At 35.6% G+C, this 26,168-nt stretch overlaps 1 protein-coding gene across 1 annotated transcript in view; it reads right to left on the reverse strand.

Moving 5' to 3' along the window:
• LOC145247359 (rac GTPase-activating protein 1-like) overlaps positions 1 to 26,168 on the reverse strand; it is a gene marked incomplete at its 5' end in the record, with an annotated part of 132,700 nt that overhangs the window by 94,764 nt on the left and 11,768 nt on the right. Inside the window, 3 exon segments of the mRNA XM_080109040.1 lie at positions 11,386 to 11,485; positions 22,458 to 22,563; positions 22,913 to 23,066. Of these exon segments, the coding sequence (XP_079965166.1) occupies positions 11,386 to 11,485; positions 22,458 to 22,563; positions 22,913 to 23,066 (360 nt within the window).

The raw sequence follows: 26,168 nt of genomic DNA on the forward strand, positions 1-26,168 counted from the left end.
TAGCTCTCAACACTCAACCTTAACAGACTAACTTAGAGGGGTCCTAGCTCTCAACCCTCAACCATAACAGACTAACTTAGAGGGGTCCTAGCTCTCAATCCTCAACCATAACAGACTAACTTAGAAGGGGTCCTAGCTCTCAACCCTCAACCATAACAGACTAACTTAGAAGGGGTCCTAGCTCTCAACCCTAAACCTTAACAGACTAACTTAGAAGGGGTCCTAGCTCTCAACCCTCAACCATAACAGACTAACTTAGAGGGGTCCTAGCTCTCAACCCTCAACCATAACAGACTAACTTAGAGGGGTCCTAGCTCTCAACCCTCAACCATAACAGACTAACTTAGAGGGGTCCTAGCTCTCAACCCTCAACCTTAACAGACTAACTTAGAAGGGGTCCTAGTTCTCAACCCTCAACCTTAACAGACTAACTAAGAGGGGTCCTACCTCTCAACCCTCAACCTTAATAGACTAACTTTTCGTAAATCGATACACATTAACACCTAAAGATTTCTAAGGCATGCTTTTATTATAGCCTTATCCCAAAACTAAGCTTCTAAGTAAATACTTCCTAGCCATAGTCCTGTACATAGATTTAAAGTGATCTATAATGAACAGCAACCCTTAATATCTTTCTTTTGATAGGAGATCCTACTGCAATAATTTATGTACAGACTGAAACGATACTCATTGTAATACAAACTTCTGGATATTAAGAGAAAGGCGATGCCATTTTCCTTGCTAGAAGTCTGAAGACAACATACTCAATGTCTAAAATTCCATACATTCGTATACAGTGAAAACAGGCCACTTATCCATCTATCTATATTTAATCATACTTACAGAATACGCCATAACTTATATCTTTCGGGCATACCTGTACTAAACTGTACTTCGAATCAAATGTTTTCTTGTATCTATATTGAGCATATATCTTATCTTTCAGTCGTATTAAATATTAAATTTTGGGCACCAAATTTTAATTTCTAATATTAAGTAAATCATACTTCAACATGTTATCCTATTCCTAAACTAACAAAACTATATTTTAACCATACATTAACTCGTCTCTCTCAAACCAATGCTGCTGCAAATTTAGTTACTTCCACTGCATGAATTTTTGCCTATCCCCTCTCCAATGGAAAGCATAGTAATGTCCTTTTAATCTCTTTGTTAAGTGTAATTTTTCAGTAGCTATTAACCTAAATAACTGATTAATATTAACTACCCATGCAGGGTCACAGAAATACCTGGATTAGGACTCAGGCGCGGGGCAAACCCTCTCGGTGCTGATGGACCTGTAGATCTTCCCAGGTCATCCGTCTAGAAGGAAAACTGAAGCTAAACCTAGGAGAGGGAGGCCTCTTCAGTCCTGGATCACAACCTTCCTAAAGCTGGTGACTTAAACAAATTACTGGTTGGCAAACCTAAATTGCTTAAGGAGGAGATAGGCAATGTCTATAGCTCGGCTTTGCCTATTAGCCAGGCGTAGAGGTGCTTTCACAGGTACTCGTCAGAATCAACCAGTGGTTGGCCTTGTTTCCTGACTAGGGCAATGAACGCCGTTTTTTCCCCCCGCTCCCTATCCCCCTAAACTGGACACTGTGGGGGTGCTTCAGTACCATATATGCCGGTGCAGTGGACTGGGCTGACTTTGCCTAATGGATTGAGGGTACCGGATTGACAGTTTCCTGGTTGCTGTTTCCAACTTATAGTACAGGAGCACTAACTCTTTGGTAGCGCTTTGAGCGGCTGCTCCATCAACAGTTGTATAATATCGGGATGTTTGTAGTGCCATGTCACGCATGGAAAGGGACCCTGTACTCATTCCCGGTGGGCTTTCCTGAGGCTACAATCCTGTGGGTGAGGACAGCTGATGGTCTACTTGTATTGCAGGTCATATTCTGCACAACCACTTGTCCAGCAACCCTCACTCACCCTAACTGAAACTTTAAATTAAATCAATAAAATGAAATGACAGCTTAAGCAAAAGTTACATTTAAACCAGAACCAAACTCAAAGAAAACCAACCTGCCTCCTCCCTTGAGGCTTGCATTTATGAATATCCGTGGGCTCAGAACTAACTTAGATGATGTTGAATCATTTCTCCTTGTAAACACCCCGGATATCTTAGCATGAAATGAAACTAACCTACACTCCTTCATCCCTGCTAACCACTTTAACATGCCTGGTTATCTCTCGCTCTGCCGTAAGGACTCGGACAGACATATGCATGGGCTTGGAGTCTATATTCGTTAACACCCTCCCCCTGACTAGAGAAATAAAACTAGAATCAGACGACCAGGCCTTTATGTGCTTCATATGTGCTAAATATGCAATATAATATTAGTTACTTGTATTTTCTCTACCGTTCTCCCTCAACCCAGGACTGAACCCTAATAAACAAAGTCTCTGACAGCATAGATATAGCATTCTCCCTCAACACAGTAACTGGCTTGGATTCTTTAATTACACAGACGTAGCTGGTAGCACAACACATAGCTTCTCTATATCCCATTCCCTATCTCAGATGACACATTTCCCAGACCAGCAAGATCAACATGCCTCACTTCTAGATCTATTTCTGACAACAGTTCCCGATGATTGTACAACAAATGCCCACAGCCCACTCTGGAATGTTGATCACGCTGTGATAATGGTAGAAATCCCCCTAAATTCTTGTCCTAAAACTGAAGACCCACAACTCAAAACAACGAGGTATTACAAAAAGGTTGACTGGGAAGCCATCAGGGAACTCATCAGAGATGCCTCATGGCAAAATATTTTTTCTCTTCCAGCGGCACAGTGTGCAAATGAGACTACTGAATGGTTCAAAACTGCAATTGAAGCACATGTTCCCACACTGAAATTCTATAGCAAGCCCCACTCTCCCCAATGGTTTATTTCTACTTGTGCAGCTGCCATTGCTCAAAGACAACATGCATTCCGCAGATTCAGCCGACATAAGTCCAGTTCAAACAGAAAGAAGTATATAGAAGCTAGAATTGTAAGAGTAATAGCGACAGCTAAGACAGATTACACGGAAATCACCAGAAAACGAATCGAAGCACAGAAATTAGGAGCGCATTATTTCTGGAAAATCTACAACAGTGTAGTAAATAATGGGCAGTCAACGATTCCCCCACTAACAAACAATCATGAGGTTGCTTGCACGGCAACCGACAAGGCTAATCTGCTTGCAAGTCGGTTTGCCTCAAACTCCACACTGGACTCGGCACACCACTCCCTTTCTGACTTTCCTTTGCGGACAGACGCTACACTAGACGATTTGAAAATCACCCCCTCTCAGGTACATGGTATCATATAAAAAAACCTAGACACCTCAAAAGCATGTGGACCCGATCTAATCCCGGCTGTGCTATTAAAAAAATGCTCTGCTGAGGTTGCTCTAGTTCTCTCCAAACTTTACAATAAATGCCTTAACGAATCTTGTTTTCCCGACTGCTGTTTTCCACTTCTATGGTACCAGTCTTCAAGAATACTGGTGAAAGAACTGACCCACTAAATTATCGCCCCATTAGCCTTCTGCTTTTCGCCAAAATATTTGAGTCCTTAGTAAATCAAGCCCTAGTCCAACACCTAACAGCTGCTAAACTCCTGACCGACAAACAATATGGATTTAGGCAAGTCCGTTCAACAAAAAAATGCATCTATAACCAAACTCCTATCCTTACATCATCAACGCTCTGATCCCCATCTGGCATCAATTGGGATGGATGGCTCTCGTCTGAGAGAGGCCCCGTGTTTTGACAAGCTTCTGGGTTTGACCTTTACTCCTGATCTGAAATGGAACAAGTACATCAAGTCTGTTGCCAAGGTCGCTGGAAAGATGGTGGGATCCTTCTACCGCTCCAGAAGATATCTCACTACTGATGCAATTCTCTATCTATATAAAAGCCAAGTACGTCCAAGGATGGAATACTGCTGTCATATCTGGGCAGGAGCTGCTAAAAACAGCCTATCCTGCCTTGACAGAGTACAAAATAAACTTTGTGGCTTAGTGGGGGATGCCCTTTTCTCTACCCTGCAACCTCTCTCCCACAGAAGAGATGTTGTGAGCCTGTCTTTGTTTTATCGTTATTTCCATGGCAGGTGCTCGTCTGAACTCCAATCTCTGGTCCCCCCCTCGCCAATCTTTCACGAAAAACACCCGTCTAGCTGAAACCACTGTTAATAAGTTTCCCCATTCTTTATTCTGTGCCTAAATCAAAATGTAGATTCCATGAACAAAGCTTCTTTCTTAGAACTGCACGCCTGTGGAACTGTTCCGTCTGCCTGCTTCCCACCTGACTACAACTTGGATGTGTTCAAGTCCAATATTAACAAATTCCTAATGAACCGCCCCCTTAAGTAAACACTTCATCAAATCTCCACACTAACGTAATGTACGTACTTGCAATAACCCTTATCCCTGAGTGGCTTCCGGGCCTTGATAAGTGGTGACCACTGTGTAAAAAAAAAAAAAAAAAGCAAATATCTTAACTGTAGTCTCTGAACATATATACAATTCACTGGACAAAACGGGGGGAGGTGGAGTGGTAGCCCTTGATATATCTAAGGCTTTTGACAGGGTATGGCATGATGGTCTTCTAAGGAAAATTAGATCATATGATATCACTGGAAGAATACATAATGTAATTAAATCCTTCTTAAGGAAGAGAAAAATCCAAGTTGTCCTCGACGGTCGTACATCTAACCCATATGATATAAATGCGGGAGTGCCTCAGGGGTCTATCCTTGGACATTTATTCCTGATATTCATAAATGACCTCCCTGATAAAATTGTTTCGGAGATGGGTATATTTGCCGATGACACCAATCTCTATCACCGGCATGAGGGGAAAACAAATGAACACATATCTAAGGACATGGCAGAAACACTAGAGGATGACCTCCAATCTCTAGTGGAATGGGGACAAAAATGGATGGTCACCTTCAATGCTGCCAAGACTAAGCTTGTTTCCTTCAATAGCTACAAGAAACCTTCTCTACCACCAATAGCAATGGCCAAGAACACATTACCTGAAAGTACTTCCTTTAAAGTCCTCGGCCTAACATTTACAGGGAACATGAACTGGAATAGATACATTGAGAGCATTGCCAAGGCTGCTGCAAAGAGGGTGGGCTCGCTCTACCGTGTTAGAAAATTACTTATGCCTGAACGTATCTTGTAACACCATTCGCCCATGTATGGAGTACTGTTGTCACATTTGGGCTGGTGCATCTGCTGCTTGTCTCTCACTCCTGGACAAGGTTCAAAAGAGAGTCGCCAACCTGATAGGTCCTGAACTGTCATCTAGGCTTCAGCCTCTGTCCCATCGGCGAAATGTTGCATCCCTCTGCCTGTTCTACAAATACTTTAATGGTGAATGCTCTGACAAACTACAAGCACGTGACTACCTCCGACAAACTAGACAAGCAACTACGTCCCACCCCTTTACAGTAGAGATCCCTAGAACTGCAAGTCTTTGGAACTCCCTTTCGGGATTCTGCTTTCCCAATTGTACTGATAAGCAGAAGTTCAAGTGTAATGTGAACAAACAACTTGCTATTCAGCTCCCTTCATAATGCACCTGCATATTATGTTCCCGATAGTAGCCCCCTATTTCAAAGTGGCACTGTGCCTTGTTTGGGGTGAAAATTGATTTAAAAAAAAAAAAAAAATTAAAAAAAAAATTTAAAAAAATAAATAAATGTAATCCATGATTTTTCCAGGCTTTGCTTCAACAATCCATAAAAAAATGATTACCAACTTCTTAAATTGACTAAAAAAAAAAAAAAATAAATAAAAGATGTAATCGGGTAAATAGTCAGCAGTCAGTTTTGATGAGCCAATGAGCCAAGGCAAAAGGTCGGTTAGTGATTGAGCATAGAAACAGTGAATTATCAGCGACAGTACAGCTGAGCTACAGATCGGGACAGTGGTGAATGATTAGCGACAGTAGTAGCTGAATTGACGTAATCGTGGTAACAGGGTGAACGCGAACAAGCAACGAATGAAAATATTGCAAGGAGGGCAAAATATAAGAGATAATATATTTTAGTGTTGTTTTAAAAAATTGGGTATCCCCATTTTTCCCTACATTAGCACTTTGCTACAAATCCAGGGGAACTTTCCTTTTTTTTTATATCTTGTTATGTCATCATCTCTGCCGTTCCCAGCTGATTTGAGGTAGTATAATAGATTTGGTTGCGATAGTAACCAACAGCCAATCAGAAAAAAAGTCTCTCTATTCCTTAAAGATTATGAGAACACCGATAATTTTATTATAACTTGCTTTACTGAATGAAAATTAAAATTTTTTTCAAAATATAGCTGTGAAAGTGACCTATGAACTGTAAAAATTATTTGAAATTTGATTGCAAAATGAGTGAGCAGTGAAGCTTTAAAGCAGTTCTAAATGAGTAAAACTAACACTTAACCATATAATCAAACATGGTAGGGTTTGAATGATAATGCAATAAAAATTTTACACGGTTGTAAAAATAAAATATTAACTTTTTAAATATTTTCATTGATTTCAAAGTGATTATTTTATTAATAAGTTTGGTTTCATTTTCTCTATGCTAAAACTAATATAAGTAGATGAATTTGAAAATAACTTTCAAAATTGTGAGGTTTTTATTTGAAATTTTATTTCAAATCATTTATGTCTTTCATCATAGAGTTGACAGAAAATCCTCAAAGAAATTTATTAAAAAAAAAATAATTACAAAAAAGAATGCCTTGTAACACAAACCTGAATTAATTATCTAACTACATGAACAAGATTAAAATTATAGATTGATGAACAAATATTGATATAACCATTTCAAAAATTAACATACAGATGCAGCTGGTAGCATAACACATAACTTTTCTATATCTCATTACCTATCACAGATGGTTACGTTTCCGACATCTTTCCCAGATTAGCAAGATTAACATGCCTCACTTCTAGATCTATTTCTGACCACAGTTCCCAATGATTGATAATGAATGTCCATAGCCCACTCGGGAATCCTGATCATGTTGTCTACTATTAAGTAGAAATAACCCTTAATTCTCAACCCCAAACTAAAGAGCCATTGTGCAAAACGACAACATATTACAAGAAGTCCGACTTGGAAGCCATGAGGGATCTCATCAGAGATGTCTCATGGCGAAATATCTTTTCTCTTCCAGCTGAACAGTGTGCAAATGAGACCACTGAATGGTTCAAAACTGCAATTGAGGCACATGTTCCGACATGAAAATTCTATGGCAAACTCCACTCTCTCCAATGGTTTATTTCTACTTGTGCAGCTGCCATTGCTCAAAAGCAGCATGCATACCACAGATTTAACCAACATAAGTTCAGTATAAACAGACAAAAGTTTATAGAAGCTAGAAGTAATTGTAAGAAAGAAATAGCGACAGCTAAGAGAGAATATACTGAAACTACCAGAAAACGCATTGAAGCACAAAAATTAGGAACCTGTTATTTCTGGAAAATCTACAACAGTGTAGTAGATAATGAGCAATTAACAATTCCCCCACTATCCAACAATCAAGAGGTTGTTTGAACGGCAATCAAGAAGGTTAACCTACTTGCCAGTCGGTTTGCTCCAACTCCACATTGGACCCAGCAAACCACTCACTCCTTTGACTTGCGGACAGACACAACACTAAATGATCTGAAAATTACCCTTCTCAGGTGCAAGATACAAAAAAAACCTAGACACCTCAAAAGCATATGGACCTGATCTCATCCCGGCTGTGCTATTAAAAAAAATGCTTTGCTGAGGTTGCACTAGTGCTCCCAAACTTTACAACAAATGCCTTAACGAATCTTGCTTTCCTGACTGCTAGAAAACTGCTTCCATGGTACTAATTTACAAGAATTCTGGTGAAAGAACTGACCTATTATCACCCAATTAGCCTCCTCCTGCTTTCACCAAAATATTTGAGTCCATAATTAACCAAGCTCTAGTCCATCACATTACAGCTGCTAAACGTCTGACCGACCAACAATATGGATTTAGGCAAGCCCGTTCTACTGTAGATATCCTAACTGTAATCTCTGAACATATGTACGTATACACTAAACAAAACAGGAGAGGGTAGAGCAGTAGCCCTAGATATATCTAAGGCTATTGACAGGGTATGGCATGATTGTCTCTCAGGAAAATCAGTTCATATGGTATCACTGTATCCTTCTTAAATAACGGAAGAAGTCAGGTTGTCCTCGACATCCAAACAATATGATATAAATGCGGGTGTACCTCAGGGGTACATCCTTGGACCTTTATTATTCCTAATATTCATAAATGACCTCCCTGATAAAACTGTCTCTGAGATGGGTATATTTGCTGAGGACACCACGCTCTATAACAGGCACGAGGGAAAAACAAATCAACACATGTCTAAGGAAATGGCAGAAACACTAGAGGAAGACCTTATCTGTAGTGGAATGGGGACAAAAATGAATGGTCACATTTAATGCTGCCAAAACTAAGTTTGTTTCCTTCAATAAATTAGAACCTTTTCAACCACCAATATCTATGGCTAAAGATATATTACCTGAAAGCATCTCTTTCAAACTCCTCGGCTTAACGTTTACATTACAAGGAACACGAGTTGGAACAGATACATGGAGAGTAGTTGCAAGGAAGGTGGGCTCTCTCTACCATACTAAAAAAGTTACTTAGACCTGAAAGTATTCTGTATCTCATCCATTTATGGAGTATTGTTGTCACATTTGTCTCTCACACTTGGACAGGGTTCAAAAGAGAATCGCCAATCTGGTAGGTCCTGAACTATCATCTAGGCTTCAACCTCTGTCCCATCAACGAAATGTTGCTGTCTGTTTTACAAGTATTTTAATGGTGTATGCCCTGACGAACTACAAGCCCTTCTTGATGTAAATACCCCCGACAAGTAGCAAAGTCTCACCTCTACATAGATGCCTGGAGGTAAGAAAGCTTTCTACTCTAATAGAGTTTTCTCCAGAACTGCTAGACTTTGGAATTCCCTTTCGGGTTCCTACTTCCCCAACTGTACTGACATGCAAAAGTTCAAGTGTAATGTGAACAGACATCTTGCTGCTCAACTCCCTTATTATACTGCATAAAATTTGTAGTTTTACAAAAAATATCTAAAATTACAATTTATAATAATATTTTAATTAAAAAAATATATTCATATAAATTGAACTAGATAATAAAAAAGTTTTTTTCTATTTACTTTTTCATCAGCCCCTCCCCCATTTGTGCAATTTTGGTTGTTAGGTTCTACAATATCACCATTGTTACCTATTATTTTTATATGCATTTTATTTATATTACCATTGATTATATAAAAAATAATTATATGGTAGATTGATATTTTAAACAACCACATCAAATCTGTTTAAGATTTGTTTTTTTATATTTATATTTTCTAAGACAAATTCTTAAACAGCCACTTTAGATGAGCACAGGATTTGCAGGGGCTAAAACTGTTCCATTTTTTATGTACATTGACAACTAGTTTGTGAATTCTTAAAGATTTAGCAAAAGTGAAAAATTTTTATTCATGAAAGAATTTGTTGGTGGTTCCTAAATTCTGATTACTGCTTCCTATTTCTTTACTTGTAGAACAATTCTTAACTATATATTTTTAAAAAAATCTGAAGGCATTTTTATGTCTTTCAATGAGTTCTATTCAAAAGAATTAAATTTTATATACATCACTGAAACAGTCTTTTGAATAGAACTACAAGAAGAGAATATTCTTTTCATTGTTTTGACGCTCGAGTATTTATCCAACACAGTTAATCAACTGAGAACCACATCACATCACACAAAATATATAAGATATTAACTGATATATATTCGAAAGTCAAAATAATGAAAAGAATATTCTCTTGTCACAGCGCTATACATGACATCAAATAAAAAGAAACTAGTAATCCCAGTATGCACTGCAAATATTTAAAAACTAAAATTAACATTTTTTACTCATTTCATTTCAAGAATTGAACCCATACAAGTGGATGGTTTGTTTTTGTTTTATGGCATATCAACCCTTTTCAGGTTATTTAATGCCGAATCTAGTGATTTTGCAGAAAAGTTTTTAATAGAATATTTTTTTTTTTTTTCAAGTCAGTTTCTATTTAACCCATAGTTGGAACCCTACTACCACTCCGGGTTAGAGTGGACCCAGGAGCAATGGCAATTAAAAGGTGGCTTCACACTCCCCAAAGCCTGCAAGCTGGGGCCTCACTATTGGATATAGATCATATCCAGGACCTCATACAAATGGAAGTTAATACAATTAAAATATCTGACAAATTCTGAAAAGTGAAAAAAATATCAAATGTTGAAGCATGATCAAAACATGATTTGCTTTCACAACATTTTACAATTCCTATAAACCATTTTCTAATTTCTTCATTTGCTGATAAGTGTAAGATATTAAGTTTACGAAGTCATTGGCCCGACGCATGGATAACAAAAAGAGTTAAAAAGTTAAAAATCTTATCTCTCTCTCTTGCAACTGGTTCACGAAATAAAAAGAAAGCTGACAATTTTTTTGTAACAACAACACAAAAAAATAAATTTATTTTTTTAACTCTCCATGCACTCATTTCATTCCTGGTGATCCTAATAATATTACAACATTATAAAATTTTTTTTTACTTTATCAAGCTGGGATTATATTGAATTTCATAATGTAAGGTTTGCAGGTGTATTTCATATAGTTTCTGATTCAGCCTAACACTCACACACAACTTTCATTTATATTAGACTAGCCGGCGTTGCCCGGGTGTTTGGAGGTGTGTGTTGGTGGAGGGGGGGGGCAGATCAAAACAACCCTGTTTAAAAAAAAAAAGAAAAAAAAAAAAAACGTTGGCCGGGTGTTTGGAGGTGTAAAAGAAAAAAAAAGTTTTAGTAGAAAGGTAGGCTTGAACTCCGAACCTTTGAAGTGGAGGTGGAAAGGAAATGGGAAAAAAAACCTGCAACCTAACCATCTCGACCACGGGAATAGATGAATTGATAAGTGTGTTAAGTTGACATTTATAAACCGAAATTAGCAGGTGTGAGAACGTTAAGTCGCATGATGTTTGATCTAGTTTTGCACTGGAAGCCAGTTTCTGTTTTCCCTGCTATGCGGCGATCAAAAATATCTCGAAAATAGCTTGTAAAAGTCGGGTAAATTAAAGATAGCTGTGACCCGAGTTCCTTAGTCATAGATGTTATTATTTAGATAGCATATAAAAAGTTTTAAGAAGGAGCGAGCCAACTGAAAATCACGGCGAAAAAGCCTTTTGTAGACATACACAAAAAGCGAACATACATACATACATATATACATTTTCACTTTTATATTAGATGTGGGATACAAGAACTTAATATACTTACAGGCTGACAATATTCAGGCCTAATTACAGTCTTTGATATGAAGATGTGCATTTTGTTCAGACCGGAGGAAGCGGAATTAGCTTTTCGCAGGAAAGGAGAACTAAAGAGATAAAAACATTTTAAAAAACAAAATTAACATGACCAATAAAAAAAAAACAAAAAAACTTACATTACTATTTATTAAAAACATTTCTTAGCACACAAGTGTAAACATACACTTTTTATGCATAATAATAATGGAATATATCCGAAAACATTTTTTTTCATAATGAAATAATTTAAGTTTTGATATTTGAAAACCTAATTACAATTAGGGAGTAGCAAAAAAGAAGGAGAAAGGGACTTGTTTATTGGATTTTATGGCATGTCAACCTTTTGTATCATTTAATGCAGATTATGGGGTTAGGAGGTTTTTACTTTCTGACATATGAGTGATATGTTCTTTTTAAATTTTATGATAAAGGTTATATTTTTTAAGGTAATGAAAGTATGCTGTAATGGTTGTTTTTTTTTTTTTTAAATATATATTCTTTTCTTTATATATAGTATCCATCATTGTCATAAAATCAGTGTAATCAATTAAAATGTGCTTTATTGTCAGGGGAGTTTAACATGGTATACACATTGGTTGGTCTTCCTTTCTCAAAAGATGAATGTATCAAATGAGTAGGGGCATTCTTATTCTTGCCTCATTTTCTTTTGTTTTGTCTGGCGTTTTGTTCCTCCTTCTTAATTTCATATCATTTGTTGTTAGGAAAGTTATATCAGTACATTTGCCATTTTCCCCTTATATATGTATTGATGATATGTTTATGGTCTGAGTACGAGATTTTAAAATTTGGACCCGTTCAGATTGTTTAAGGCAGCTTTCACTGCTAAATTAACTATGGCTTGATATCCAGTAGAAAATGATTTCTTTTTAACTGGAGTTTTTGGAGTAATTCTGTTATTAGGGGATTGTTTATTGTTTTGTTTTAATTGCTTTTAAAGCTGATTGAGAGCCTAAAAAGCTATTGTATTTGGGTTTTTTGTTGTAGGAGATTAGACAGTGCACATATTTCTGCACTGAAAATAGAAGTTTCTTTTGAGATATTTGTTTTTTAATTGATTTATTTAATACTGTAGTACTGGATGTTGCATGGTTTCATTTGGTCCGTGTAGATGTGTTTGTGATCTAGATTTCTTTGATGTTTGTCTGGAAAATTATTGGCTGGATTTGTTTCTTTTCATGTTAACTTAAGATTAAGTCTATCTTGGCAGTTATTTTCCATTTTAAAGAGGACAGTTTCATGAATTTTGGTTATTTTGGGGTAGATTTGCTTCTTTGGAAATGGGTGTTATTCTGAGTTCAAAACTTTTGATCATATTTTCTTTTTGTTCGAAGAGATATTTACGAATCGGGTTTAAAGTACTACTGTGTGTTGGATTGCTGGAATTGACTGTCAATTTTATGCAGCATTTTATTTATTTATTTTTTTTTTTGTTTAACGGCATATCAACCCTTTCTGGGTTATTTAATGCCAAATCCAGTTATTTTTGGAATAGTATTCGATGTTGTATCCAGTTATTTTATATGAGATTTTTATTCTTCAAGCTCCTTGTATTTTCAATCGTTAGTTTGTAGCTTTTGATTTGGTTGTTTTATAGTGGATTTTGTCATTTTTGTTCTCTGCCTTGCAGAATATGATTGGGTTTTGCAATGGGAGGGGGAAAAGGGTTACAGTATTATCAAGTCCTGTATTATGAATCTAGTTATATTGTTGATAGTGTTTTATATTCAAATTGTCCTCATTCTTAAGGAAGGTTTCTTGGAGATAAATAACCAAAGGATTAAATTTGGTTTGCAACAATAAAATTTCATTGTAATTTGCCTTCAATCCACAGCAATTCCATTGAATTTCCTTGTAATTCATGAGGATTTTTTTTTGGTTTGAGGAGTAACTTCAGTTTCCATGTCTTCTAATTCTGTAAATCTATTTGTAGTAGTAGTGGCTTCTGTTTGTGGTAATTTCTTTATATTATTTTGTTTTTTGGTAGATGTATTTTTTGTTTGTTTTTCAAGTGTGTTTTTTTTCAGCACGGGGAAGACATATTGGTGACCTGTGTGGTCTTTCTTTTAACTGATTTTGTTTTTCCTTAGTTTCGTTTTTTTCAGCATCTGCACAATGTACTGGTGATTTTTGTGGTCTTTCTTTTGATTGACTTTGTTTTCTTGGATGTTCTGATTTTGGTTGAGAATTTGTTTTATTGGTAACATTAGTTGATGATTTAATGGGATGATTAATTTTTGATGATATGTTTGGTTTGATTTCATTTATAAATTTCGGCCAATCATTTGGTCCCAATTGTAACAATTTGTTTATTAGTGTTTCGTATTTGGAGTCTTGGTTAGTGATGTTGGATGATATACAACTTGAGGTGACTTGAGAGTACATCTTTTCCTTCATGTATCCATCTATTTTCCTGGCTTCGAGGAAGGAGATGTTTTTAGTATGTTTTATTGACATTACTTCCTTTTCTTTCTTCCAGATTCTGCATGCTCTAGCATAAGCAGGCTGGTTTTCTCCACAATTTGCACATTTGCAATCAAGATTGCAGTCATTGACAGTGTGGTCTGGATCTCTCTGGCCGCATCTGCCGCACACTGCTCGTCCCCTACATGCATCCTCATGGTGCCCAAACTTCTGGCATTTAAAGCACCGAAGTGGGTTTGGTATAAAGGGTTCAACTTTTTCAACGTTGAACCCAATTTTGATTTCTTTTGGGATAGTGGGTCTATTGAACTGCATAATGTAAGTGTTCGTATGTATAGTCTGATTCTCTTTCTTTATTGTAATTCTTTTAACGTTTATTACTCCTTGGTTTTTAAGTTATTTTGTTATCTCTTCAGTAGTGCACATTGAGAGGTCTTTCGATTTTACTACACCTTTGGATGCATTCAAATTCTTGTGTCGATAAGTTTTGATATTTATGTTGTAGAAAGTTTTCATTCCTAGGAGAAAAGTGGCATGTTTTTCTCTTTCCACTTCCACCAGTAGGGTTTTATTTTTTTAAAGTTTTTACATTTTTTCAGGTAATATAAGCCGATATAATTTTGTGTATAATAAACGGTGATAAGTCAGTTATTTTGGTTTCTTTGGTGGAGTCCAATACAATAAATTTTGAGATGTTTGATATAGTTCACTATCTGAACTATCCGCGCTTGGAGTTTTTATTATTGGTCATATACATATATATATATTTTAAATTCATTGTTTATGCTCCCCACCCACCTCGGAGTCCAATATTGGGGCATGTTAAGGGGGAAACCCATTCGCCTTGTCATACCAGGGCTACATAAACAGTATACATGTTCTAAATGAGAGCCATGATCACCCATAATCCTTTAGTTACACAATCCAAGTCATTTGTGGTAACTTCCGGCACTATACAGCCATGTCATGACTTTAATCATTTGGCACATTTGACCCTAGCCACCGCTTTCTAACACATGGAAAAGAGAGGAAAATATGTATATAGTTTATAGTGGTACAGGGTAGAACTGTATTTGTTACGGTTTAGAGGAAATTGATAGAAAAGTAGATGTGTTAAGGCTTGACGTAACTAACCGATTGATTGGATCGGGCCCCTCCGACCGCCCGTCTAGCCTTTTAGGAGGCCAAAGTGGAATGTTGCAACTGATATCTTTAATTTCCCTAGATATCAGTTGCTCAGCCACCAGGATCCTTTTCTGAGTCATTATGGGTCGCCATCCACGGCCAACAGGTGGCCCTTGAGAGGTTTTTACTCTTTGCAGGAGGACAGTCGGTGTATTCTAATGCCTCATGGGAAGTAGGGAAGGAAAGAAAAAAAAAGGAGGGGAAGGGGAAAGGGGTAGGGGGCTGTTGTTTTTGTTTTTGCAGAACATAATTAAGTTTTACAAAAGAGAATAGAAAACAAAAACAGAAGTTTAATGTAAGTGCATTTTGTCTCAGGAAGCTACTAGACAGCCTGCATTTTAGTCCCAAGGTTTTGGTTTCTAAACTCTGGAGGGATTTCATGCATTTCTGCATAAAAACTTTCTACAGGAGTGGTTCGGAACACCTTAAGTGCTAGTCTTAGTCTGGAGTGGCATATTGTATTGATAGTTTTTAAATATATTTTTAGGAGTTTCATTGAATCAGGCAGGATTAGTTTAAGGAAGCTCTAGTGCATTTCATCTGTTCCTACAGCTGAGTTGTATGATTTTTTTTACCGCAGTTTCTAGTTCATTGAGTGAGAAGCTTTCATTGTAAGGTTTGTGGTTTTTGTAGTGAAAGTTTATTTTGTGTTTTTTCTTGATTTTAAATATTTGAAATTGTTTATTAGTGTCTTGATGAATTTTCAGCAAAAATTTCAGTTAGTATGTTGAAAATGTCTTTTATCTGTAATTCGCTTGTTTTTTAATAGTTTTGGGTTTGGTGTAGGTGTTAATTTTATTAAACTATTGCCAAACTATTGGTTTCTTTATTTTCTGAGTTTTTAATGTCTATTCTATGAGGTGGTTGGTTATTGGTTGATCTTATAATTTTCTTAAGGCTGCATTTCGTTGTCTGATAGCCATCTTGCATTCTGGATTGAAGCATAGTTTGCTTTTTGTACAGTTTTTTGGATGCATTGTTTGGCAAGTACTTGGGTGAATTCTCCCATTATTTGGATTTGATGTTCTCTTAAGTGTAGTGAGGAAAGTTTTTTTTTAATTTAGTCCAGTTAGCTTTGTTTGTATTCCATCTGGGTATATGGTTTTGGATGGTGTATAATAGGGTAGTGGTCATTTCTACATGGTTCTTCATAGGTGGCCCATGTGTAATCCATGAAGCTTGATGGGTTGCACATGGGAAGATCTGTGGCACTTGTTGATCCATTTATTGGATTTATGTATGTGGGATCCTTTTGGCTGAGGAGATAAATCGGTTTTGTTGATTAATTGTTCAAGTTTATTTCCTTTAGAATTAGTTATTAAGTCTTCTAGGAAGATGAATGGTGAGAGTAATTGACTAAATTTTCTAGTTTGTTTTCTTTTATTGGTTCATGAGGGGGGAGGTATATTGAGCAGATTGTTTTGTCTCATGTTACTGTAGTTGCTATTGCTTGAATTGGTTTTGACAAAGAACTTATTTTAGGGTATATCATTCCTTATGAGAATTGAGATGCCTCCATTAATGTATATAGTTGTATTGTTCACAGTTTGGTGTTTTTGAAGTTGCTATTGTTTTGTAGAAAAGTTTCATGTAGACAGACAATAGTAAGGTTGATTTGTGAAATAAATATGAAAAGTTTGTTATAATTTGATTTTATTCCACAACAATTTCAATTAGATGATTTGCTGTGTATTTATGAAATTTTTCTCTTTAGAAGCTGAGGGTCTGTCTTATTGGAGCCTGTGTTACTGACAAAGAGTCTTGCTGAGGTTTTTTTGTTTTGATCTGGAGCTTTTTGATTTAATGTCTTGTATGTCTCTTGGCTCTCAGTTTCTAAATTCAAATTTATTTTTGTTTTCAATTAGTGCTATTTCTGCTTTTTGTGTGATCTAAAATGTAAAATAACGAATTACTGTTTCTATCGTCAGAGGAAAGTAAAAGAAAAAAGGAATGTGATGTTGTGGGTTCATTATATATATGTAGCATTAATTTGCATATGTGGGAGAAAAGAGATTATAAAAAGATCGAATTTGAGAGGACAGTTTGTTGAATTTTTGACAGCTGAAACTAAGCAGAGATATTGTGGTGCTGTAAATTGAGTTAAGAGCAGTTAGTATGAATTAAGGAGTTGGTTTAAAGAAGTTCAGACTTTTTTTTTCATATCAATTGACAATTTGTTATTTGGATTTTTGGAAGGTGTTGTGTCTGCACAAATAATTAACAAGAACACGAAAGTAAAGGTATACAATAATATATTAGAAAGAAAAGTTATATACATATTTACATGTCTTCAGATATACTTCAGTTGGAGATATTCCGGCAGGTGGCGTGTTGCATGTCTTACTGGAGGCAGCATAGGCGTCTTGCCTATTTGGTGGTCGTTGCCGGACTCTCCCGGTATTGGTGATTGATAACTTTATATATCTCACTCACCCGCCTATGTTAATTAGTGGGAGTCTCCACAACAGAAGGTTTTTTGTTTTCCTGTTCTATTTCCATTTTTTTCTGATATTGTGTGTTTATTTTTAATGTCCGTTTTCATCCATAATAGTGACTTGGATCTTTCACATTTTTGAATTTGGTTCCCTAATTTTGTTGGGAGATTTTTGGATTTCCTTTGTTTTGTCTTCATTTGTGTTGAATTGTTCACTTTTGATTTTTATTTGGTTGTTAAAGTTTATTTTCAGTTCAGATAAAAAGGATCTAATTCTTGAAGTATGTGTTTTAGTTCTTTTTTAGTTTTCTTACTTCTGTTTTAGACAATTGAAATTGTACATTTTGTTGGGTTATTGTTGTGTATGCATTTCACCTTGGAGCCCCTTACAGGGAAGAAAAATAAGGGGGAAAATCTCATTCACCTCTGTTCTCCAGCGCTACATAGTATATTCAAACGTGAGGACGATTTCAAGCATGTGGTTATGTCCCCCATATATTTTCATTATTTCTTTCAGTTACCTTTGTCCCAGCCTGATTGAACCTTCAGTCACTGCTTATTAAATCAGTTTATTGCTTGACTGTGGCAAGTGTGAGTTTTCTTGTTTGGTTTGTTCATATTAATGCTTGACATAACCAACTAATTGATTGAATCAGACCTGTCCAACTCTCCAGCTAGTCTAGCAAGGACCAAAGTGGTGTGTTGCAGAACCATGTCGTCATTACGTCCTGGACATGTTCTGCTCAACCTCCAGGAGTCTAACCATTATGCATTATAGGCCGCCAGCCATGATCAACAGGTAGTCCCATTGAGGGACTTTTACTTTCTGGAAGGAGGCAGTCAGTATATTCTGATGCACTATGGACTGGACCAAATAATTTTGTAAAGTTTTATTTTGAGTTTATCATATCTTCATGTAGTAATACACACGGACGAAAAAACGCTTTGGATAATCACAGATTTCAAGGTAGTTCTACTAAAATAGCCATATTTTTTAAACCAAAGCACTTCAAGTCTTCAAATTACTACTGTTTTGTTCGGAAATGAATATACTTTCAAATGAATTAATAAATATGAATGTACATTATATATTTTAAGAGTATTAAGCAAATAAAGTGATAAAAATGTGAACGTCATAAAATGGCGTTTTCGGTAAGGTTTTGTAATGACCCCCCCTGTTTTCTAAAGGTCCGTACCGTGATTGTATGAAGAATTTCGTCATGAAATTTGGGAATCAATAAGAAGAGGTGTTAATCTTAATACTGTCAAGTGTCCGAAATATTTTTTACCATTTCTTTTTTTGTCGTGTTAAAAATAAGACTTTAATATGCCGAGTATCGAACATTTTGAAAAAAAAATTCTTCGGACACCCAGTAGTAAGTAAATAAATCTTTTTACTATCTTTATCAATTAAAAGTATTATTTTATGTTGAGTAGGACCGCGGTAATTGATAATTTAAAAGGACCTACCCGAAAAAAAAAATTGTTTCTATTTCTCGAATTTGGTCAAATGAAGTTAGTATTACTAGAAGCAGCAGCAGCTCCAGCCTGTAGAATCAGCAATAGCACAGTGTAAACAAACACGCGTTCTTTAATTTTTATTCAAGAACGAATTAAGAAAAACATGAAAATATGAATATAAACGTTCTTATGTTTAATTAGAGCTATTTTGTTATCAGAATAACATTAGTTTAGAATTATTCGGTTTTCAGAATGTATAATAACAACAATCCCAACCAATTCGGCATTATGAATCTGTTGCAATTTCTTACATTTTTCGTCAAATTTAAAAACATGGTTAAAAAAAACAAAATAAACTTTTGTAGATATATAGCTTGCATGTACTTTTATTCTTTAAATTAGTTTTGAACAGCGAATTAAAACAATGTTTTATTGCGAACAGCCACAAATGTTTTTTTTCAAAATCAAAATAAGTATCAAAATCTCGTTTATACATAGATTCGAAAAAGTTGTCAAAAAACAAATATATAACAAATAAATGTTATCAAAGGCAAGATAAGTTACTTTTCTACCTAACTGGATAATTTTCTAGTGTTTTTATTTAATGTAACATGTTTATTCAGCTCGAAAAACGTACAGTGTTTACTGATGTATTGGAAAATTAAAAATGGCGCCCGGCCCGACTCTCTTTGACACGGTAAGTTTGAGAAAAGGAGTTAAAAATTAAAAAAAAAAAAACTATACAAAATTCTGTTAAAAACTCACCGAATATATGTCAGCCTATGTCACGGTAACATATATTGAGCGAGTTTCTAGCAGTATTTTGTCTACTTTTTTATTTTTAACTCTTTTCCCCAAACTTACCGTTTCAAGAGAGTCGGGCGTCATTTAAAATTTTCCAAAACATCGGTAAACACTGTTTTCAAGCTGAATAATGTTACATTAAATAAAAACACTAAAAAATTATCCAGTTAGGTAGAAAAGTAACTTGCTTTTGATAACATTTATTTGTTATATATTTGTTTTTTTGACAACTTTTTCGAATCTATGTGTATAGTAATACAAACCCTCAAAATCTATATCAATATTCTTGAAATTTTAAAAGCAGTTAGAAAACACATCAAACTACAATTAGGAAGCTTTTTATTTCGTTAATCTTTTTTTCTACTTATTAAGCGAAAGATATTTTTACAACCTGCTCCAGCATAGTATAAACGGCCTATGGAATTAACACCTTCAACCTCGAAAATAGAAATCAACAAATTTATGGAATTTTCTTTGAAATTTCGCAACGCACTTTCTTATTAAATTAAAACTAAATATATAATATAAAGCCAATAATTATGAACCGCTAACAGTAAATATGAGTGATGAACGCTCTCTTTGAAAAAAAGCTCTCTTAACTTCACCTCTAATCCAAATTATGTGTGGCAAGTCTCCTCCTAAAACACTCTTTAACCCTAACAATAACACTAAGTTCGAGTGGCAAGCCCCCCTCAACAAAATACCTCTGTAAGCCACATACAAGCATCTAAAACAAACAAACAAAAAATAGATCCTTCCTTAAAGAAAAATACACATAAAAATAAATTGGTTAACTGCCCTAAAATGCTAGAATGGCCAGGAAATGGTGAATTATTTTACATTAAATTTTTGTGAAACTAACCGCTCCCCCCTCTAATATTGTTTTTGTTAGCTTTGTCTCTGTCAAGTTTTCAGTATGTTCACACATAATTTTCCTTAGCCCTACAATTAATTCAAAGTCCGAATGGCAACCCTCCACATATTCTCATTGCATAGAAACCCTCTTAAAACTACACATAATCATCTTAAAAAAACAAAAAAAAAGCATGCATATTTTCCCATAGAAAAAAAAACAGTTAACTGCCCTAAAATGCTAGAATGATCTGTAATAGGAAATTATTTTACATTCAATTCTAAAATAATTTGTTTATCTTTCATTAAAGTTTTTCATGGCATTTTATACATAATTTCCTAAAAAGTAGAATCACATTTTGGAGGGGTGGTCAGAAGGAGTTGAGTGGGGTTAAACAGAAGGTGTTAATCTACAATAATACCAAAGAAATATTGCAATATATTCATTTTTAAATGGTCTTATGTTTAGATTTAAGTTTTTTGTACATAAAGCACATTACAATTCAACTTTGAGTTCTCTAACTTCTTTTCTGTTTATGGATACATGGCATTTTTAAGGAATTGCTGCATATTTATGCACATTTACTGCAGATTATTTGGAAACCATAAACTTTGGGAGATTTTCAGTTGCATATTCTGATTCCTTGTACAAAAATACACTCATATGGTAAATTTCATTTCTTAGTCTTGTGTTTTAACAAAGATATGACAGTTTTACTGAAAAAGTAGTGTAAAAAATGTGACGAAACGCATATGGTCTTAAAGAGGGGAAAATATCCAAACGTGTGAGGCACAAAAATAGCCATAACTTCCTTAATTTTAATCAGATTTAAAAAATTTAAAAAGATTCTTTCTTAGCTCATCAAGCTCTTTCTATGCATACCAATATTGAAATATTTTAAGCTATTTCAATTTTTTCATGTGTATTGCTACTTCATGCATGATGTTTGGTTTGCTTGTGTCAACATATCAACTGTTTTTTTGAGTTATTTATGCCATTTTGGTAAATGTTTCAAGTTTTTTATATCTTCAAATATTCCTTCCTGTTGTAGTTGTCCTGCTCTACATTAACCCTTTTGGATTATTTAATATAAAATCCATTTAATGTGTTAACGTTTTATGTTTCAGGTTTTTATATCTTCAAGCATGTAAACACAATGTTTGATTTAGTTATTTTGTTTCACAGTACATCAACCTCTTTTGTGTTATTCATCCCACATGTAGTAATTTTATAAAAAGTTTATGCTTCAAGTTCTTTATATCTTCAATTTGGTTGTCTTGTATTAGCTCTGGTTTTCGTTTCTGGCCCTGCAGAACATTATTGAGGTTTGGAAAGGGAAAGGGTTATAATATTAATGTTTTATGAGTTTTAAGTCAAGAAGCCAGAAGGAAAGTGAGGGAGGAAGAAAAAGAGAGGGTGGTGGGGAGACTTGTTTTTGGTTTTGCAGAATATGATAGAGTTTAGCAAAGAGTTAAAAACAAAATTTTTATGTCTGGTGCATTTTATCTCAGGAAACCAATATATTCAGACAGCCTGATCTGGTAGCACTAGATAAAAGAACTTGAAAATTTAAGCACTGATATGAAAGGAAGCATTGGTTGATGAATTTGCTATCATTTCAAGTTTAAATCAGGAAGCTCAAGGAAGAATTCAAGAACAGACTTAGGATTCTTTTAAAGGTTTTCACTGAAAATCTTTAATTCATAGCAGTGGCATAACAAGTTACATTAATAATATTGGAAATATATTTTCAGATTTTTTTGTAACAGATACATCAGAATTGAATATAGGAAACATTTTTATTTAAAATATCATTTTATAAATTTTGCAGGTCTCTTTATGTAACAAAATTAAAACTTACTCAGATTCTGACTGCGTTCGTTGGTGGCGAGGGGACTTGGAATTCCTCTTTCTAGATCTTGGTGTCTGTCCAGGCCGAAGTGTCCAAACTTCTTCCTCATCAGATTCTATTTACAAAACGGGTAAAAATATATGACAAACATTTTGGTAAAATTAAGACATTGCTAATGACAAAAATATACAATTGGTCCAGATCAAGAAAAAAAACATAAAAACATTAAAGCAGGTTTTTCTAATTTGCTTAATAGATCTCAAGATGGCTGCTTTTTATCCCAACCAAAATTTTGATCGTGTATAGTAAAAAGGAGAAAATGAATGTGGACTCATTGCATAGGATAAACACAAAAGAAAATGATCATAAATATTTTGTATAAAAGACCATTTCTTTTACTCCAATGCTTCTTGTTGATCTAGTAAAGATAATATTATTTCGAACAGAATAGAAATGCAACTTACCACATCCTGCTTTTTTGAACTGTACATCTAGCATGGGTTCACTGAAACTTTTGTTCAACTTGGGCATATTAATGTGTGTTGTGGTTGTTGCTTGAGGCTTTCCAGACTTGGGATCAACATGAACACTGGTACGGGTCACTATAGAAGTGTCAGCCTACGAAACAAAAATGGTTAGAAAAAGTTTGCAGCTCAATTATCCAAATGCATTATTTACTGGAAGAAAAAAAGTTCATCTAAGCATATATTTATTAAACTCAATATGTGTATGTGCTCTATTCAAGAATGGTTAGAGAATCCATATCAAATTTAAAAGCGTATTCTAAACGAAAATTAACCAGGAAAGATTATGAAAGTATTCAAGAATCTTTAAGTGCAACCTTAAGGGATTATGTACAGATTTCCTAAAAACCACGACCAAACCAAAAACCAAGTCGCCTCCTCCCTCAAGGCTTGCATTCACAAATATCTGCAGATTAGGACTAACATATACATAGAATCATTTCTTCAAGAAAACTTCCCAGATACCTTAGTGCTAAGTGAAACTAATCTACACTCTTCCATCTCCTCTAATCACTTCATCATGCCTAGTTATCTCTCACTTTGCTGTAAGGACTCAGACAGATATATGCATGGACTCGGGAGTCTATACCCAAAACATCCTTCCTTTGACTAGAGAATCCAGACGAAAAAGCCTTCATGTCCTAAATGTGCAACATAACATTAGCTACTTATATTTTCTCTACCATTCTTCGACCCAGAACTGTACCCTAATCAACCAAGTGTCTGACAGCATAGATACAGCACTCTCCCTAGATACTAGTGCCCAAGTACGTTTGGTCATTTCAATGTCAATCACAGTAATTGATTTGGTTTCTATAATCACACAGATGCAGCTGGTAGCATCACACATAGCTTTTCTATATCCCATTTGTCTCCCTGATCGACAGGATCGGCAAGCCTTACTTTTAGATCTATATTTGATCACAGTTCTTAAGGATTGTGTAACAAATGCCCATAGCACACTCAAAAATGCTGATTACATTGCGATAATGGTAGAAATCTCTCTAAATTCTCGACTCCAAGTTGAAGTGCCATTACTCAAAACGACAAGATACTATAAGACTAACTGAGAAGCCATCAGGGATCACATCAGAGATGCTCCATGGTGTAGTATCCTTTCTCTTCCTATGGAACAGTGTGAAAGTGAGGCTACTGAGTGGTTCAAAGCAGCAATTGAAGCACAAGTTCTTTCACAGAAGTTCTTTAGCAAACCTCTCTTTCCATAATGGTTCACTTCTACTTGTGCAGCTGTCATTGCTCAAAGGCAGCATGCATTCCACAGATTCATCAGACATAAGTCCAATACAAATAGATAAGTTTGATGAAGCTAGAAATAATTCTAAGAGAGAAGTAGTTGCAGCTAAGAGCAGGTATTCAGAAGTTACTAGAAAACATATTGAGTGGCAGAAATTAGGGACTTGTGATTTTTGGAAAATTCATAACAGCCCAGTAAATAATAGTCAATCCAACAACTTGAAGATTGCCTGCATAACAACCAAAAAAGAAAATTTGCTTGCTCAATGGTTTGTCTTAAACTCCACTTTAGACCTAACTAATCACCCATTTCCAAATTTCCACTTTGCAAACTTAAGCCCCAGTCAATCTGAAATTCATTTTTTTCCTTTGCTCATAATGCCATAAAAAACTAGACACCTCAAAAGCATGTGGGCCCAAGTTTATCCCTGCTATACTATTAAAAAAATATTCCACTGAAGTTGCTCTCTAAACTCTTCAATAAATGCCTTATTGAATCTTGCTTTCGAGACTGCTGGAAAATTGCTTCTGTTGTACCAGTTTTCAAAAATTCCAGCAAGAAAACTAACCCACTAAATTATCACCTCATAAGCCTCCTCCCTCTGTTTGCCAAAATCTTTGAGCCCTTAATCAATCAAGCACTAGTTCGCCACCTCATAGATAATAAACTTCTTTCTGCCGACAGTATGGATTTAGGCAAGCCCGTTCTACTGCAGATATCCTAACTGCAATCTCCAAACCGATATACTATGCACTGGATAAAGTAGGGGAGGCTAGTTCAGTATTCATAGACATATCTAAGGCCTTTGACAAGGTTTGGCACGATGGTCTTCTTATCAAAATTCAATTGTATGATATTACTAGACACTTATTTAAGATAATCAAATCTTTCTTAGATAATAGAAAAACCCAGGTTGTGTTTGATAGTCGTTCAGCTGAAAAATATGATATAAATGCAGGTGTGCCACAGGGATCAATCCTCAGACCATTATTATTCCTAATATTTATAAATTATCCCACTGATAAAATTGTCAGTGAGATGGGTATATTTGCTGATGACATTACACTCTATAATAGACCCGAGCAGAAAAACTAATGAATACATACATAAAGAAATGGCTAAGACTCTAGAGGAAGACCTCAAGTCTTAAGTGGAATGGAACCAAAACTGATGGTAACGTTCAATGTTGCCAAAACTAAGCTTATTTTTTTATTTACAAGAAACCCTCTCAACTACTGACTGCAATGGTGAAACAAAAATGTAGTAGGCAAAACAAACAAAACAAAAAATACAACTAAAAACAGACGGGACAAAAAACTCGCTTCTCGCAGACACGTGGGTCATAATAAGCACAATCTACACGCCAGAATAACCTACACACAATCTGCAGAACGCTCCCTCTCCTTTCCGGTGTCCTGTCTTTATAGCGTCCGAGAACAACATAAAAAATCGCGCGAGAGCGGACGTGATTCAACTATAATTACATTGGGTAAATGCTAATAAAAGCCCATGGACGCCATCCTGGAACTCTCTCTTTCGCTCAGCCGAAAACAGACGTATCCGAGGTAAGCTCTCTATTTCTCATTTTGGTTACTACTAATTCTGCTACACTGCCCCCTGATCTCATGATCACAAACGGGGCATGGGGGCAGTCGTCTTTGTCGGATACTTCTTCAAAGAACCAGAGGCAGCACTTCCTCCTTGTCATCTTCCTCATTACCACCGTTATTGCCGCCAGCCTGTTCCATAAGCGGTGTTTCACAATCCGGGCAGGGACAGGGGGGCAGTATCCGTCTTTGTCGAGTACTCCTTCGTAAAGGCAAGATGGGTGGTCCCTCTTCCTCTTCTTCAGTATGTGCAGTATATGGCTCTCCATCGTCCTGCATTATACTCTCTGCTCGTTCAGAAGACATTGTACCGTCTTCCTCAACCTCCGATGTA

The sequence above is a fragment of the Euprymna scolopes genome, chromosome 25 (genome assembly GCF_053919585.1).
Source record: "Euprymna scolopes isolate OS-2025 chromosome 25, ASM5391958v1, whole genome shotgun sequence".
NCBI lineage: Eukaryota > Metazoa > Mollusca > Cephalopoda > Sepiida > Sepiolidae > Euprymna > Euprymna scolopes.